Below are 19,438 nucleotides of genomic sequence, written 5' to 3'. Positions count from 1 at the left end.
GTCCTGCCATTAAAAAAAAAATATAATTCATTAACAATAAATTGTAATGCCCCTATCTATTCTATCAGAAAAAGTCGGTTGGGTTTGTTTATTCTCTACATTAAATATAAGACGGTTTATCTGTTTAACATTGTTTTTTTTTTTATTAAGGTATACTTTTTAATCTAATTCGCATACATACATTTAATCATTAATTTTAGTTGAATTTTCTTACACGTACACTTCTTATTTATGTATTTATAAATATATATATATGTAAAATGTTTTTGAACCTAGGAATTTTTGTAACATTTGTTTATGTAAAGATTGTTAACCCACTATCTAGACCCCAGCATTAACATAGAACCATTTTATTAAACAATGAATAAATATTGTTTCAATGAAATTGAAGAAATATCCGCGAATAGTAAGTAGTTTATTTTAAAATGAAATGCACTCATTAAATATTTAATTTAAAAAAAAATTAAAATTCAAGGAATATTCAAATTCTCTAAGAAAAAATTTAAACAATTTAATAAAATATAAATATAAATATGTCCATATACATATACCAAATATACAATTCAATAGTAAAATGTATATTTTATGCCTAAAAATCATCAGAATAAAATTTAAATAATTTGTTGGTTCTAATATTTGTAAAAATTTTTTGAGTAAAAATGTACATTAATTATACATTTCTGATTGTGTATTCAGGTTTTTACATTTGTGTAAAAAAACAAAGAGGGATTTTACAACTAGATACGGTAATTTATCACTATATTCTTAGCAGTATTGACTCGAATAAAAACGATATTGACCTCATAAATTTAAACTAACAGAAACGTACATAGTAAAGAAAAATTTTAAAATTCTATTCAATAAATTAAACTTTAAATATTGCAATATCGTTTCAATGTGATTACATTTGTACAATAAGCAATTCAAAGTAAAACACAGAACATTGGAAGCATTGGATAAATCAATTTTGATTAGTATTACTATTCAAACTCACTAAGGATCAGTGTATATGCATAATTTAAACACCTATTTCCAAATGAATATCCACGATTACATTTAAGCTCGCAAAACATAGAAACTGTTTATTCTTCCGTTTCATTTATGTAACTTAAATTACATTTTATCATATATAAATTAAGGACTAATATATGCAGTTCGTTTCAAATCGATATTTTCCATTTCCTCTTAACCGCATACACAAGAATGAATGCATAGTCGAACATATATAATATGTGTTAAACAGTCTTTTTTTAATTGGCAATGGCTATACACATTGTTTCGATTAGATAAATTAAAATATGTATATGTATATATGTACATATATATATATATGGGCATACATATTTATATGTACAGAATATCGTATTATAATGAGCATTATCTCTATTTATATGCACCATCACCCTATACTTATACAGATGCTATATATAAACATGCCTTATCAGTATCAGCATTCTGAATATTGCAAATCTGCTGCCCACACACTTACATACATGTGTATAAATTCGTATCTTAGAGCCCTACATGCCTAAATCTGCAGTTTGTTGTATCACAGCTCAGTATGTAATTGTAATTTGCTGTCCTGTTATATTTATCTGCATCTAAATTAAAATATATGAGGAATCTATTTATCGTATTATAAAAGCGTTTGATGAAAAACTCAAATTATTATTTTAAGCAGTAAGAAATTCGAAAATATTGAAATGTTATGTAACACAAAAATATTATTTGTTTGGTAACTAGTCCCTCATTTGAAATTGTAGTCATCTTTTACATATTTTTATCAAAACAGATCCTTTTTAATGCTCAATAACGTAAATTAAACTAGATTTTTTGAAAACTCTAGTTCCCCACCATTCAAATTTACGAGTCTAGGCAGATGAATTTTTGATAAAAGGTTTGGTTCATACTCTTCCACCTGTCAATTGTGGAGTGTCAATGGAATTATATGCACTCTGGATTTAGGCATGGCTCTAGTATGAATACTCGTCCATACATATGTACATACATTTGTAAGTTTTTTAGGGAGTATATTAAGATCCATTTGCAACATTGTCGATTCGGACTACAAATATCTTATAGCTATACGAGTGTGTATGTATATAAACATGAATTTCGAAATACTCAATATTGATTAAAGATAATAGACTTCTACATTGATATCTGACTATTAAGTACATTTAAATATTTATACACACATATGTAGGTTTGTATTTATCAGGGCTCGTAACTTTTACAGTAAATTCCATAAAGTTATCGCACAAATTCTCGACTGAGCCAACAAAAATAATACATAGTCGCACACTGTAAGAAAGATTATATTGGCACATGGTATAAAAAATTAATTGTATGTCATTCATGTGCTAAGCACTATTTCTAATATATCTACAATATATGTGTATAGGTGTATAAATTACGAGCCCGGGTTTACGCACTTCATAAAAAATTGATTACGGACATATGTATGCATGTAATTACAAGAACAGAGGTTGAACTGAATAAAGACTAGTATAAATATACTCGTATGTATGTTTAATAGCTTTCAAATATGAATTTATAAATACATGTACATACATATACATATATACAGGTAAATGGTATTTATTTCGCCGGCATTTACTCTTTATGGAAAGGTAGCTATCAGGTCTTATGGTCAATAAATTCGTAAACATTGTCAGTATTTGTATGTAAGCAATTCATATATTTACACGCTTTTCTATTTTCTGCTCATCTACATATTTGAGATACATATGTACATACAGCATACAAAAAATAATTGCGGTTTTGAACAACAAATGCTTTTCGCATTAAATCGAATTTTGTCAAAAGAAATCGTTAACTATGTTATTGTGCTCCGGTAATAAATATTAACATAAAAATAATAGTTGATGTGTGTGCCGACATTTTCACAAACCTTTATGTATTTGCGTAAAAATTCATACGTTGAAACAAAGTTAAACGTTAATTCCAAAATAAAGCGCCAAGAAAAAAATTAAAACGATGTCGTATATTGTACAGCATATGTATCTATTTAAATGTACATACATAATGGTATAAATATTTTCATATTTATTTCAACGTACGTATATACATATGTATAGTTTAGATGAATTCCACTTTCTGCGGATATGTAGGTGTGTAACATAAGTAAGTAACGTAAGATATGTAAGTAACGTAAGATATGTACTTATATACATGCAGATGTGTAAATGTACTTAGTTACATACATAAGCACGTTTACTTAATCTATTTGGCGTTCCCTAGCATGAGTTTTGATCCATTTGTGTTGTCTCTAGAGAAATGATCCTGTTTGACTTCTTACATTATTTATACTCAATGACAACAGATTGTAGTTTCAATTATTACAAAAATGCAAATATACATATTTATGTATATATATGTATTTATTATTCAAATTTTGGCACTTGTCTATTATGGCCACATGTTTCTAAAGATGGCGATGGAATGGCGATAATAATAGTTATTGCACGTTCAATTATTTAATCTGCTTCTCACACAACACTGAAAATTGAGAGAATAAAGAGAAAGCCGGCGAAGTTTTTTAATAGACTAGCATTTTGCTATGATACGCTAATGGCTCCAGTTTCGGAAGGACCAGCACTTGACGTGGGATTATTTGCGTTCGTTGGAGGATCTGAGGGAGTATGAAGCTTGACGTTGTTTACTGAATGGGGATCTTCGGGTAATAGCGTTGACTCGATATTGCTGGCAGCCACTAAATGGTGGGTCAACTGTTGGTGAAAATGTTGGCTGAAGCTGCTATTAAATAGCGAGTGGTGGGGGTAGAGCGGAGTAGCATGGTGAATAATGGATGTTGGAGCCAAAGCGGAAATTGCCTGAGAATCAGAGATTTCACTGGAGCAAACATTCTGATCTTCACTTCGCTTAGTTAACTGATTGATGCTGAGCGGATTATTTATGTCCCGTGGATTAGCACCAATTGGGTTTCGGGCTATGTTTGACGGCGCTGGTGCCTTAGATGGTGCAATAGAACCGTTAAAACCATTAAAGCCATTTGCTGAACTCTTATTTTTACTGACTGTTGGCTGTGGCTGGAATGGCGCATCAATTTTTCTGCAAACGGAACTACCTATCGTATGACTAAGGCCCATCCCTAGGTGACTAAAACGATTTCCTAGCATCATAGCTCGCTCATGAGCTGAACTTGAAGATGGACCAGTCGTACCTGTTACAGGCGATACAGTATTTGAGGTATTCGGAGTAGTGCTTATGCTACATGTTGACCCACTACTCGATCCTGATGCAGAAACAGATTCCGATCTCGGATGACTGGCTACCTGTTCTGCATTAACTACCATCAGCGCATTAGAGCTGGCAGCTAATAGAGACGGTGTTGCTGGATTTATATTCATATTAAGTGGGCTCGCCAAGCTTGTCGTTGTAGACGGGCTTTGCAAACTAGACAACCCGCTTAAGCAGCCAGGGCTGGATATTGACTGATTCAGAGACTCTGTATCATCATCTGGAATTTTATTGCTTTCATCATTGCTGCCACAGCTACCGACTAACTGATCTTCGTCATCATCATCATCTTCGTCATCGCTTAGCTGGCTTCCGAGGTCATCAATGCCGCTTCCATCTTCAATGGCGCTGATTCCGTTTATAGCCTCCATGTAGCGTATGCATTTTTTTTTGCGTCTACATGAAAAAAAAATTGTAAATTACATAAGTTACATATTTATAATGTTAATAGTATGTAAGGTGCTCATTTGAAATCATTCCAAACAAAATGTACATAATCATTTTAGGATTCATGCAGCAACGGAACCCTATAATTCAAGCTTAATATTAAGTTTTATTCTCATTAGGAGAGCGTGCAAGTCGCGTCTCTAGCAAAGAAGGTTGCAAATCACAATAGAAATTTTAAATATTTAAAAAGGCAAACAAGTTAGGCTACATTTTTAACATAGATCATCATATTTCATTATTTACACATATTTCTTTCCAATATAAAAATAAGAGCTATAAAACATATTATGTAACAATGTAAGATGGTCGGATGCTCCGACCATAGATAAACTTTAAAATTTTAGTCAAAACGTAAATAGGTCTCTAATTAAAATAGAGCGTTGAGATTCTGCTGCTCCTACAATTGTACATTTCATCATGAAGAAATCTATAAAATATACACAAACACAAAATATACACAAAAATATGCAAAAAACGATGATTTTTGTGCGTTCTTTTTTACGAAATTCGTACATTAACAACTCGGGAAAAGTAGAAAAAAAATTATATCCTGGGTTTTTTTATTTTTTGTTTATATGTACAGGTGTAAGGTATCATTCATTAAAATGAATGGAGAGTCGGCAAAGCCGAAGGTCATGGAGCAGAGCTTCTCGGTGTATAAAACATACAATTTAAAAAAATAGTAGAAGAGTTTTATTTTGAATTGCAGTACAAGAGAGCTGAATCTACTAGGCAGAGATATCATTTTTTGTAGTACCAAGGTCGTGTGTAGATTATATCCAAATTAATGTCTTAACATTGATGACTATCAGAAACTTTTCACAAACACGTATTCAACGTTATTATTTAAGTTGGGAGGTGTGATCTTCGAACAAGCAATATAATCCTATCCCATGTGTGGACTTTTATTAATATACATAAGTGACCATATGGCTCAGGGAAGAGTAGTAACCAGGATATTTGAGAAAAATCGATTAAAAAAATCATGGGTTTAAGTTGCCTTGACAGCAGTAAGGATTTGATCAAAATCTGCTGATCTTTAACAATTGTATCAATCTTTTACATTCACATGTACGGAGACTGCAGACTACATTTACAATTTTAACAGAATTTCATTTTCATAATTTATTATCAACTAGCACACAAAATAGGGCAACAAAATCGTTGAATAAAAAAAAGCGTGGTTTACAATAAAAAAATAAATTTCTTATATATATATATATTTTTAATTTGAAAGAAGTATAGTTTTTTTTAAATAAATATTTGGTATAAATAGTATTGTTATAAAAAGGAGCAAAACAACAAAGTAACACATATAACTGGAAAGCTTCATTGAAACAGAATAAATTTCTCAACATAAAATTTCGCTAACAAACAGAAAACTCAACGGTAACACATAAATAAGTTCAACGTCATACAAAATTGTACCATAGGCATATTTTAAACATCGAATCGAACGAACAACAATATACACCTAAATCAAAACGCATATCAGGGTTTGACAAATGCATATTATATGACTCACATGACACATCTAACATGGAAATAAAAATAAAATGGATAAATATCCAAGTTCAGGAATATTTAAGGCACCACTAAATTTTTCAACAATCTGACATTATTTTGAACATTAAGTCATCTCGACTTATTGGATTTAATATACGACAGTGTTATCAAATTCCAAACAATATTTATATTTGATTATCTAACATCGTATGATTACGTGAACAGACGATTAATCTTTTATATTCAAAGCGGATGACAAAATAATGCATTCTATCGAGAATACAAATATATACATTCAATCGATAAAATAAAATAAGCTTTCTTAATGACATGCATTTTAGTAAGTATTTAGAAAAATGAAATATGCAAAACACTTACAAATATGCGAACCACTCCCTTGTGATAACATTTACTTTAAACACTAGCTAATTTTCAAACCCTGATATACATTTTTTTTATATTTTATTTATTTTTATTTACTGGTATCTGCGCAGGTGTGATTTTATGCTGGCTCATCGGCTGTAAAGGTAATTGTTATCCTGGGTTGACTGATGTTTTCGATTCGTCTCGGCACTAAAATGTACACTTCTACAAATTTACATATGTTGGTGGTGCTTGCGGGGAAAGCTGCTGCGAACCAGCGCTAGCTACGCCACCCCCACTTCCGGAGCTGGCTGATATACCATTTAACGGTGCTAATCCATTTCCATTACTGTTAGCCATCATTTGTGCATGTGTATGAGAAGACGAGGTGGATGATGATGAGGAGGACGAAGATGACGAATTCGGCAGCATTACAGTACCCCCTATGCCACTTACAAGAGGTGCCAGCATGCCAACACTTATGCTGCTGACTGCAGCACCACTGCCGATGCCAACGCTGCCGCCACTGTTGCTTGCAGTTGAAATGACACCCAAACCGGGACTGAATTTTCGGTAAAGTCGGGGTCAATGTAAATGTCCGAAATTGATATGAATAACCGTCAGCATTAAGAAGAGAAAAGGGGTAATTAAAAACATCAAAATCATTTTATCATCTATTATATTTCATTTTATCAGTATGTATGTGTTGTGTATTTTTTTTTGTAATAAAACAAAAAACAAAAAAATAATGTACAACGAGAAAGGACGTGTGAGACGCTTCTTACGCGTCACAACCTTTTTAAACGGCACTCAGTACTACACCTGCACCTTAGCGGTGTTTTGTCAAATTTTACATTTTTTTTCAACTGTCTACATCTACAACACTTCCCACACCAACACGCTCCTTTAGCTCGCCGCCCTTCCCTAGACCAACACTGCAGACTCGAGGCAGAGGCAGAGGCACCGTTCGCACACAAAACAGACGAGAAGGGACGTGTGAGACGCTTCTTACGCGTCACAACTTTTATACCCGGCTCAGGACTACATCTAGATGTAGAAGACATCGCCAACAACTAGATATCGTTCACATTACAGAACACGTAGTAAAAGCCTACTAAATAAAATGCATCAAACAAATTGGATCAGTTCATATTTTCCAATTTATGAGATATTTAAAAGAGCAATAAAATGGTACATTCTTGGACCGATAGGTTTCACAGCAAATTTTTCGAAAATGGCGCCATCTAGCGTTAAAAACCGAGTCTTGGTTAAAAGTCGGAAGAGTCATCGGCAGGGGGAGGGAAGAGGCAGGGGCCGAGTGAAGCAGAAGCAGAGTGTGAATGAGAGAATGTAAATGGAGCAACAAAAGCTGCGGGACAGGGTGGGTTTAGCCACTGGAAATTAATTTCTCCATTGTGGCTATAATAATGATCCGATCGGATCCCAATTTGGTGATCTGATAGATATGACCATTAGTTTTCTTTTATCTTCAAAACTGTAGATTTGAGAGGTTTTCGCCCTTTTGCGGGGCGGAAGGGGGCGTGGCTCATTTTTTAAATACACTGGTTTCAGTGTGAGCATATAGCAGTCTGGATGCAAAATTTGGTGGCTCTAGCTCTTATAGTCTCTGAGAAACTCCGACAAACAAGACGGACAGACGGGCAGACAGACATGGCTCTATCGACTCGGCTATTTATGCTGATCAAGAATATATACTTTATGAGGTCGGAAACGTTTCCTTCTGTGCGTTATTCCACACAAATACAATATACCCTATTTACTCTTCGAATACCGAGTACAAAAGCAAAAAACCAAGTTTTAAAGGATTAACTTGAATTGTATTCAATAACGAGTTTCAGTTAACGAAAAAGATTGAACATAAACGTTTTACTTATACGGAAAATGAAGCTAATATTTCGAAATTCATTTTTTTCAGTCTTTGATGAATGGTATGAACTGGTATAATTAAAACAAACTAAAAATAGTATAACATTTTTAAATTAATACTTTTAGATTCCCCCAACATAAACAAATATAATTAGATTGATCTAAATTGGCACATCCTTACATAGTCTACAATTATGTATAAAAATAAATGAAAGATAAACTCAGGGTCTTGTCAGAGGTGCAGACGAGGGTAATGGTGTAAGTTAAGAGAGGGCGTTCCGTGCAATTACATTTTATCGTATGATCGTGTACAGTTTTTGTTATTGATATTAATAGTGACATGTGGTTGTGTACCTATTTTTTCATGATCAGGTATATGAACACTAAATTTAGCAAATAATGGAAATAATGGTGCATTGCTTGTATGTTTCCTTGTACATATTCCAGCCTATTAATTTATAATTCATTCATTCATATAATATTCTGACAAAACTCACGCAAGGTTTTAAACTCTCATACAATTTTGTGTTTGAAGAACATTTTCTTGATATGTAACTTCTTTCTGCTGACAACCAATAAATTATTTTTGACAAAAAAAAAGGTCCTAATTTTCGTCTCATCTAATATTTCGATAATGGATAACACTACTCCACACTTTTTCTGAAAGATATGGGGCTTAGACATGGTTTGATGATAATTTTCTTTCTATGGCAGAACTTTTTTAAAAAGAATTTTTAAGGTCTGGTATTTTTTTCTAACTGTTTTTCAGAAGTAGCGCTTCGTTTTTACCCATAACTTAAGTTTCTTACATCTGGTTATAATGAGCATAGCCATTTCTATAAAGCTGATGACATTTATAAAGTTTCCCAAAACACTTGGTGGTTTTACGGTACCGTTTCAAAAATATTAAGCTTTAAAATGTTGATGTTTGTCGGTAAGTCGGTATGTGACGAAAAATACGATTTTTTGAAGTTTTTAACGTTGGTTGAACAATTTAAGCTCAACCGTCTCTCCATAACTGTTTATACAAAAATAATGCACACATGATTTTTTGTTTACTTTTCCCGAGTTTTTAAAGTCAAAATTTCGTGAAAAATTCTTCACAAAAATCAACATTTTTGAATTTCAAAGATTAATATTTTTGAAACGGTACCCTAAAACCACAAAATGTTTGGGGAACTTTATAAATCTGCTGGACATGGTGGGTTAGCCACTGCAAATTAATTACTTCATTCTGGCTATGATAATGATCCAATCGGATCCCAATTTGGTGATCTGATAGATATGGTAATTCCCTACGGAATGGCGTTTATAGTTTTCTTTTATCTTCAAAACTGTAGGTTTGGGAGGTTTTCGCACTTTTGCGGAGACGGAAGGGGCGGTTTCAGTGTGAGCATAGAGCAGTCTGGATGCAAAATTTGGTGGCTCTAGCTCTTATAGTCTCTGAAAACTAGCCGACAAACAAGACGGACAGACAGACATGGCTCTATCGACTCGGTTATTGATGCTGATCAAGAATATATATACTTTATGGGGTCGGAAAAGCTTCCTTCTGTGCGTTACATAAAACCGTTATTCACACAAATAAAATATTTTCTATTTACTCTTCTAGTACCGGGTATAAAAACAGAATTCCTCAAAAAAAAATGTAAGTCCATTAGAAAAGGTCGGTTTGAAAAAAGGTCGGCGAGAAAAAGTTCGATTTTGTCGAGTGGTGTAATTCATTTAACTGTCAGTAGCAAGAAGTGTATGCTTGTCCGCCTGGCATTTTTATATAAATATTGGGTATATTGTATTTGTTGGGAAAAGTGGATGTATGAAACGCACAGAAGGAAACGTTTCCGGCCCCATAAAGTATATACATATACATCAGTCTGTTCGATAGGTTATCAGGGACCATAGCTATAAACACCAAATATTGCATACAGATGGCTGTAATGTCACACTGTTACAAGTATATTTCAAAATTTCGCCAACCACCTTCCGTCGCGACAATGGTCGAAAACCTGCTGTATCCACAATTTTGAAGATAAAAAGATGCGAGAAGGGACGTGTGAGACGCTTTTTACTCGTCACAACTTTTATACCCGGCACTCAGTACTACATCTGCACCTTAGCGGTGTTTTGTCAAATTTTAAATTTTTTCTTCATCTGTCATCTACATCTACAACACTTCTCACACCAACACGCTCCGCTAGCTCGCCGCCCTTCCCTAGACCCACACACTGCAGACTCGAGGCAGAGGCAGTGGCACCGTGAGTGCCGGGTATACAAGTTGTGACGCGTAAGAAGCGTCTCACACGTCCCATCTCGTTTTAAATACCCTTGTATCAGTGTGATATCACAGCTGTCTGTAGGCAAAATTTTGTGGCTCTAGCTGTTATAGTCTTTGAGAACTAGCTGACAAACAAGAACACCTATGCACTGGTAAATAAAGCACAATTTAACCAAATATTTAAAACTAAAACTCTTGCGTGAGGCTTGGAACGTCTTTTATATACATATACCTTATATGGTGTGTGCACCCAATAAATAAATACCATTAAACGTACCTGCACGGCTTGCACCATTGATTTTGCTGGTCCAGTCCAAAACGAGCACGGCACTTTTTCATGTTATTACCTAAGAAAACCATGAAATATTTTTAGGTGGACTTTAACAAGAATTTATGATTATTTAACAGATACAGATGATTTGTTAGTGAGCCATTTATTAGTTTTTTGGTTAAATGAATTATTAAACATAAAAAATAGGATGATTTCAAGGTTCAAAAATAAAAAAAAGAAGTATAGAATAATGAAAGCACGCTTGATAGTGAGATTTTTTTGCATTGTTTTGCCGTTCTAATATAGATCTATAAAACACTTACTGATATAAAACATACAATAGCTAGTATATAAGCTATTTGTATGGATTTATTGATACATAACAATCTTAATACATGCATGAATACCTATAATACTTGAAATAACAATAAAAAAGCTTATGATTTGAAAACATAAAATCCATTTATGTTTTAGACATGCTCAAAGTATAATTATACCTTCATTGTACACAAAAAATTAGAATAAGAGCGAATGTTGAGACTTTTATCCGAAAACAACATTAGATACAATATAATTTTTATTTAATGATATGATGATATACGATTTGTACAGGTAAATTTACATATACTTTATCTGGCGAAATATTAAACCCGGTTTCGATTTAGAACCAGATTTGTATTAAATTTTGGGGTATGGTACCATTGCTAGCAGCCAAGACTAAATTTAGATTCCTGAACATTTGTAACTGAATAGTATTTTTAAAATAGAAGCCAATTGCAAAACCAGGCTCTTTACAGGAAACAAAACTTGAGTGTACATATGTATGTACATATATGTACAAGTTTTACTTATATGTACATACACATACTGACATTACTGATTTTATTTTTATTTTATAACGCAAACAAAATTTAAGATTTACATTTAAAAGATGTGCTTTCTTTAAATTGATCTGATCTGGTTTTGATTAAACTGATTTTGATATGATATATATATCGTACAATAGTTTAAGAAAATTTATCTAACCTCCGTCGTGGGCATCTTGCTTCCGCTTCCGTTTCTTGCCGCGCGAGGCGTTCGTACGAGAGCTCCAATCTGGATACATTTGCATGTGCAGTTGACGCTCACGCCGCGCCAACTCGTAATATTTCGCCTGCTCCTCACGCCCCAAGGCATGCCACTGGGTGTGGGATTAAAGCGTTGTTTCACCAAAATAATATTATGTAATAGTTGTATGCAAAAGGTATCGGGATAAGTACTTTTTATTAAATATGTTTAATCCAGTTAATCAATTTACTTTACATTAAATTATGAGAGATACATATACATATATATCGGAGTATAGATATAGTTTTCATATGTTTAAATATATATGCTCATATATATATGAATATTTGTATGTATATAATCGCATGTATTTCGTTAGATTCAATAATGATATATATATGTACATATATGTATCAATATATGTATATTTATATTATTCGCGATTCCCTAGTGAAAGAAAGGCCCCATTAATTCAAGGAGCGAGGACATGCCCAATACCATGTGCCAGAAATTTAAAAGCTTCGACTGATCGATCTTTAAGACGGTTTCGGGTGCATGCATTCGCCAATTCTGGTCGAGACGCTCAGTTGTTTAATTCTTATGCATGATTCTTCTACTAAAGAATCAATAGAAACGAAAGCTTTAAACAAAATGAAATGTTTTTATTGTTCTCCTTTCTCATAATTTGGAATACTTTGCCAATTCATTTGTTTAACTTATGGTGTTTGTGTGTTGTACATGTGTTGCTATGCTTATTTAAATCTTCATCAGAATAACCTGACTTTTGCAATGAAGTGGTTTAAAAAATGTATCATATCTTGTATAAATATTTGATAAAATCAAATAAGAGGACAATGGACAAAGTATTTTTTCCAATATAGCCATTGTTACAAACATTCTGTAGCTTGGCCAATAGAGATTTAATGATCAGGCCGATTGATAACTAAAAACTTGGCTCTACTAAACTGAGTCCAAAAATGGTTCAAATATTCAAAACTTTTGAAAAAAATGTCATTCGCGTTTTCTTTAATTTTTATTTTGATTTTAAAAGGTTAAAACATATACTATAGGATTTGGTATCTCTTCTACAAATGGCACTCAGTCTCCAATGTCTATAAAATTGCATTAACAAATTTGTTGATGTATTGTTTAGGTTCTTTTTAAATTTATCTAGGCTCGTCTAAAATTACCTTCAAAGCTACTAAAGCAAAGTTGTACATTTGCCAAGTGGTCATTTTTATCCTTCTTTACATACTGGTAGGTTACGGAACTTTACGAACGTTAAATATAATCTAAGTATTTACACAAATTACATAGATAAAGGTAAGTTTTTAAGTTACTGTTATTTCTAATTTGGGTGGGTTAGTTGTTGATGTTAGATGTGTGCTTGAGGTATTGTGTGAGTGTAAGTGATTTAATGGAATCGAAAAACATAAAAGTGAAATGCAATTAGAAGGAAATGAGTGTAACAATTTGACAATTTTGTGCAATACCTCCCGAATCCGTTGTCGATCTGTCTTTTTTACGCTTTTTCTTTTTTGACACGTAACCGTAGTTATCTCGTGCGCTCCACCCCGGATACAATTCCATATGTAATTGGCGCTCTTGCCGAGCCTTTTCGTAATATTTGCTTTGTTCTTCGCGGGAAAGTTCGTGCCACTACAAATGCATTGTTAATGAGGAATCCATTAGAAAGAATTTGTAAAAACAGGAGTGGGTATTCGCAAAAATAATAGAATTAATATAATTTATAAAAGTTTTATTTGGTTCACGATGATCTGGGCGTTCTGTTGTGTTAAAAAACTATTTTCTCGTCAGTGTGTCTCCTGTCAAACATCCCATTAAAATATTTAAAGTTATTCAATTCCTGGGCTATTGTCAATGGGATCAATTCTTTGGAAAACTATAACTGTATACACACACGATATATTTAAGATAGAATGGTGTTATTAAGTGACTTACCCGTCTCCCCAAAATTTGATTAATTGCAGCGGATTCCTTAAGAGTACATTCGGCGACTACTTTGGCTCGCATCTCCTTCATGTAAAGCATGAACGCATTCAATGGTTTCTTGATATGTGGTTTTTTTTTATCATTAGAGCTATCCTTACAGTCGGTAGATTGTGTATTCGATGAGTTTTTTGAATCCAAGTTTCTGAAAATCAAAGCATGTATAATATATAAAACAAACATCTAAAAAGTGTCTGAGGTTTTGTTAATGTTATATTAGCATTTAAAAAATTGTTATCAATTAGGCAAGTTTTGATATTTGAAAGTTTTTAATTCTCACTTTGGGAGATGCGGTAGGTGTGCAGATACCTGCAACTCAGTTTCAATGCGTATTTATTACTATAATTTATGGAACTTATGAATTTTAGTTCATTTGTTATTATTATTATTTTTATTATTATTATACTTTACAACTCGGCCTATAACATTGCTCCACACGATTTTTCATCATAGCCCACAACTCGGCTATACTACACTGCATTCGTCCTGAATGCGTCGTCGTCACAATATTCATACTCGTGCTCGTCATAGGTATTGTTTGACTTATCTCTGGTACTTCGGTTTCGACCAAGGTATTTTTATACCCGGTACTCGAAGAGTAAATAGGGTATATTGTATCTGTGGGGAAAAATGTAACACACAGAAGGAAGCATTTCCGACCCCATAAAGTATTTATATTCTTGATCTTGTCCGTTTTTGTTGAGCGCCTGAAGACTATAAAAGCTAGAGCCACCAAATCCAGATGGCTGTATGCGCTCACTGCTACAAGTGTGTTTCAAAATTTCGCCCCGCCCCCTTCCGCCCTTGCAAATCGCGAAAATCTGCGGTATCCACAGCTTTGAAGATAACGAGAAGGGACGTGTGAGACGCTTCTTACGCGTCACAACTTTTATACCCGGCACTCAGTACTACATCTGTACCTTAGCGGTTATGTCAAATTTTAAACAGACACAAAAAAAACGAGATGGGACGCGTCACAAATTTTATACCCGGCACTCAGGACTACATCTGCACCCTAGCGGTTATTTTAAATTTTTTCTTCATCTGTCATCTAATCTACAACACTTCTCACACCAACACGCTCCTTTAGCTCGCCGCCCTTCCCTAGACCCACACGCTGCACCCTTGCGGCAGAGGCAGCGCCCGTTTATTACGAATTTTTGTTCCTATTGCAGAACCTTTTTTAGAGAATTTTTCAAATCTGTTTTTTTTAATGATTTTTTAGAGGTAGTGCTTCCCTTTTCACACAACTCAAGTATCAAAAGTCGTCAGTAAGACAAAAACCGATAGCTCCGTTGAATACCTATTTTTAAAGATCACCATCAATACAAATAAGTTTCTCCTCGGCTGCATATATCGACCAAAACCAACGCATAGTAAAAGCTTGATAGCTTGGTAGATAAAGCTTGGTAGCACCAATCGAAATGACGAAATTAAATTTAAGAGATACAAGACTGAAAGCCACTTCAATATGTACAGATCCTTAAGATCAGATGTAATGACGTAACAAAGCTAACCAACTCTGCCGACCCTGTCAAAACATTCGAGACCTTGATGGCAGAGCAAATAGATTCATTTCTAACAAAGCCCACACTACTTACAACAATCAGTCCGGATTCAGAAGAAATGCCTTTATAAATCCCATTTATTTTAGCTTATCCAGCAGATCATACCAAGAAAATAAATTGCCAAAGAAAACAATGTGATTTCGATGTCTTTGGCTCCAAAGTAGGTGCAGTAGGTATCCAACTTTTACAAATAACCGCAGCTACTAGTCAGCATCCAATGAATTACAATCTGAATCTGGTGGAATCAAAGCAATGTCAAACGTTCCATGATTTAATAAATACACTTTCCAAGAAATCAAGTGTTGAAATTTTAGTCTTGCGGCTTTGATGCTTGTGATGTACAAAAAATGTAATATTCGAATACTTGGTAAAAATTTGTGACTCGTGCGATCGCGTCACCCAAAGTTCCTCCTCGTTCAGAAAATATTGGTACGAGCTATTTACGTCTGAATGCTACCTTACAGTCACGATTTTTCAGTAATTTATACATTGCGGCTTTAAACATGTTTTATGATACTTTTATGGCAACACTTTTCAGAATTTTTAAAACTTGATATTCCTACCTAAAGGTAGGGCTTTTTTTCTCATAACTTAATTATTTTATATCTGGTTGCATTGAACTTTGCTATTCTCAAAAGCAAATAAATGCATTAATAAATTGTTTGCCAATTAACTCAATTTCAATTAATTTAGATAAAACGAGTAGGGGCGCGTGAGACTCTTCTTACGCGTCACTACTTTCACTACACTACTACTCAGTAATAAACCTGTGCCTGTGCCTGTCATCTACATCAACATAACTTCTCGCGCCAACACGCTCCCCTAGAGCCACACACTGCATAAAGCAGAGTGTGGATAGAGAGAAAAAAAAATAAAAAACCTGAAAATTCATTTCTTCATTCTGGCTGTCCCTTATGGCCTTTGAGTACAAATGCAATAATACAATACAGTATAGGATTCTGCTCGGAGCTTACCAAAAATAATGATTGATGGTAATAGATATATTTGACGGAAACATAAACTTCGGCTCGCCGAGGCTATGCCATATATATGTACATATATGGCAAATATACTTATATTATATATTAGTAGAACCGTTATAGTTTATAGCATGGTAGCTTCACTGATTAAATTAATAAACTGATATAGGTTCATACCAAGAACAATACATATAATAGTAAGATGGATAACACTGCTGCATTCGATTGGCAGAATGCAAGACAATTTGGACGAGCGACGAAAAGCCAAGAAACTACCCCAGTTTTGGTCGCTTACGTAAGAGAGCATAGAAATCTAAAAATAGAATGTGTTTGCACGTGTGAGTACGCACAAGCCAAGCAAACAATTACGAGACGAATATATATTTTCGTGAACTTTATTCTTTAAAAATTATTTTTCTATTGGCTGGTTGAAAAAACTTGTTATATCCTCTGTATTCGTGGTTAATTTATTCGTAATACGTTTTACTAGAAAAATTTAATTATCAGCTACGTTCGCAAAAGAATATTATTCCCCTGCCCTAATTTCTGTACATACATTATAGACTGATCAGAAAGGTTGACAAAATCGTTTGCTGGTCACACGTACATATTAATGCTTGTATGCAAAAATTATTGACATGATACCCTGAATACCCTAATGCATTTACTCGATGGTGTATGTCATGTATGAAATATTTTACGTATATTTACAAACGTATGTATGTTGTATATCGAATTTATTCTGCAATACCAACAAATATCATTCTTATAATATATACCTTGTACATTAAAATAAGGTTTTTGGTATTGGGGGCAAACGTCTTCCGAAAGTGCCTAAGCTTATAAAGTGAAGTGGCTACCCTTCACTTTATAAGCTTAGGCACTTTCGGAAGACGTTTGCAGATCTAGAATACGTGTTCACACATAAGTACATTTGACCAGAGCCTGGAACCAGCGCTAGAGTCAGACAGAAAATTTCGTGTGCAAAAAAAGGGCGTCATCCATCTTACTATTGTATTGTCTTTTCACATACTTAAATGTTTTGTAGTACATTGTACATATTGTATTTAAAGATTTTGAAATTACATGTTTTTAAGCTTGGTTCCAATGCTTAGATCATACGGAGCATCTGGCATGGGTTCATCTGCGCGCTTGTCGATACTTGCAACTGCCGTCAAAGCACTTAGTCTTGCTTTGAACATATTAGTAAGGGCACGTTCCTGCAGAGCGGTTACGGTGGATATAGTCGAAGATGCACATTGAACAATAGGAGGAGATGGTATAGATGTTGCTCCTGTTTTTACAGCTGATATGGATGGTATGTGTAAGGTACCATCTATGACGTTATAAATACTTCCTGTTTGCTGACTGCGAGAATATTCCTTATAACAGCCTTTTAATAAAGTTGTTTTAGGAGAAGAAGTTGTCGGAGTTTCGATGCGCCGTGCGGATCTGGATTTTCTTCGACTGTTATTTAACGAACATGACACTGGAATTTTTCCAATCGAACAGCTGCTATTACTGCTTGTCGGTGGTGTAGAAGGTGCTGCAGGAAACTGAATGTCCGCAAAATAACCAGATTCGTTGATATTTGAAACAGATACAGTGTCTCTGCTATTTTTAAGCGATAAAAGTGGACTCATATTCAACGCACGATAGCTGTCAATAGAATCTAAAATATTCGCCCGGACTTCGGAACCAACAGTAGTGAAATTATCAGGAATTTGTAGAGCATTTGTTTGAGACGCGTACTCCAAAATAATTTCAGCCGCAGTGCTACAATTTTCCACTTCTTCTTTAAGTCGAGCGTCGCGATTTTTCGGATGCCATATGCAAGTGGGCGATTTTATTGATATTTCGCCTTCGTTTTCATCACTTTCACTGCAACCATTTAGTGTATTTAAGGAAAGACTTCCTTGATTTATAAGAACAGTTGAGGCCTTTTGTAGGATTATGTTCTCTATTTCATGCAGCGTTCTGGTTTTTTCTATAGGTTCACTTGTATTTACTTGTTGCTTTAAGTCGCTTGATTCATTTTTAGGATTTATTTCACTTTCTACGGACAACGCAATGGCAGCTAGGGCCATTATAGTATGTGTTGGCGTAGGACTAAAACCAGCACCATCTTCTGAACTCAGTCCCAAACGTTGCAAGCTGCGCAAATAATAGAGCTCTGCACTGTTCCATTGATGATAAAGTCGCTTTATTTGATCCAAAATATCTTCAATTGTCTTGCAGTTTTCATTTAACTGGCATCGCACAGTGGCTTCAAGGGACGAGTCGGTGGATTTATTGGAATCTTGGCAGTGACGTACACTGACGTTTTCCCGGAACTTGCCAGAAAGTAAGGTCAGTTGTTCTAAGCTTCTTCTAACATCGGCAAGCAAGATTTTGTTCCCCTGAAAGAAACTACAGGTGGATTTCAGATGATCCTTTGAGTTTTTAGCACGCTTTGAGTAATTTTCTGTATTATTTGATTTGAGAGTATCTTCTAACTCGCCAAGTTTTTGTGTACGATTGCTGTGACTTTTTTGAAGCTGGGAAAAATCTAATATAAGCTCTTCTCCAAATCTTAATCCATTTTCTAAGTCATTCAGCATCTCATTGTTGTTGTTGTTATCCTGAGATGATGGAGTCGGTGGCAGATCCTCTTGTCGAATACTTAGCTTCTTTGATCCCAAATAATCAATCACATGCGTAGTGCGTTCCAGGACTGTTTCTGATTCTGGTTCCCGTTCCGTTAATTTAGGCTGCACAAATTCAGCGAAATGTGCAGGTAAAAATGGAATCTGTGACTTCT

The 19,438-nt window shown here is 34.3% G+C and overlaps 1 protein-coding gene across 3 annotated transcripts in view; it reads right to left on the bottom strand.

Moving 5' to 3' along the window:
- Positions 1 to 1,474: 1,474 nt before the first annotated feature.
- LOC117590660 (protein pangolin, isoforms A/H/I/S) overlaps positions 1,475 to 19,438 on the bottom strand; it is a 48,185-nt gene continuing 30,221 nt past the window's right edge. Inside the window, exons 9-12 of one of the 3 annotated variants that reach the window (XM_034283512.1) lie at positions 14,043 to 14,235; positions 12,060 to 12,213; positions 11,040 to 11,109; positions 1,475 to 4,680 (exon numbers count right to left, since the gene is read on the bottom strand). In XM_034283512.1, coding sequence (XP_034139403.1) covers positions 3,582 to 4,680; positions 11,040 to 11,109; positions 12,060 to 12,213; positions 14,043 to 14,235 — 1,516 coding nt within the window. In that variant the 3' untranslated portion in view covers positions 1,475 to 3,581. Of the gene's footprint in view, positions 4,681 to 6,825; positions 7,163 to 11,039; positions 11,110 to 12,059; positions 12,214 to 13,573; positions 13,740 to 14,042; positions 14,236 to 19,438 lie in introns of those variants that run through there. The other 2 variants (XM_034283511.1, XM_034283513.1) reach the window with 2 other exon arrangements.

This window comes from Drosophila guanche, unplaced genomic scaffold, assembly GCF_900245975.1.
Source record: "Drosophila guanche unplaced genomic scaffold, DGUA_6, whole genome shotgun sequence".
In the NCBI taxonomy this organism is placed as follows: Eukaryota; Metazoa; Arthropoda; class Insecta; order Diptera; family Drosophilidae; genus Drosophila; species Drosophila guanche.
The sequence above is the reverse complement of the archived record's forward strand: the minus strand, read 5'-3'. Positions and strand labels throughout refer to the sequence as shown.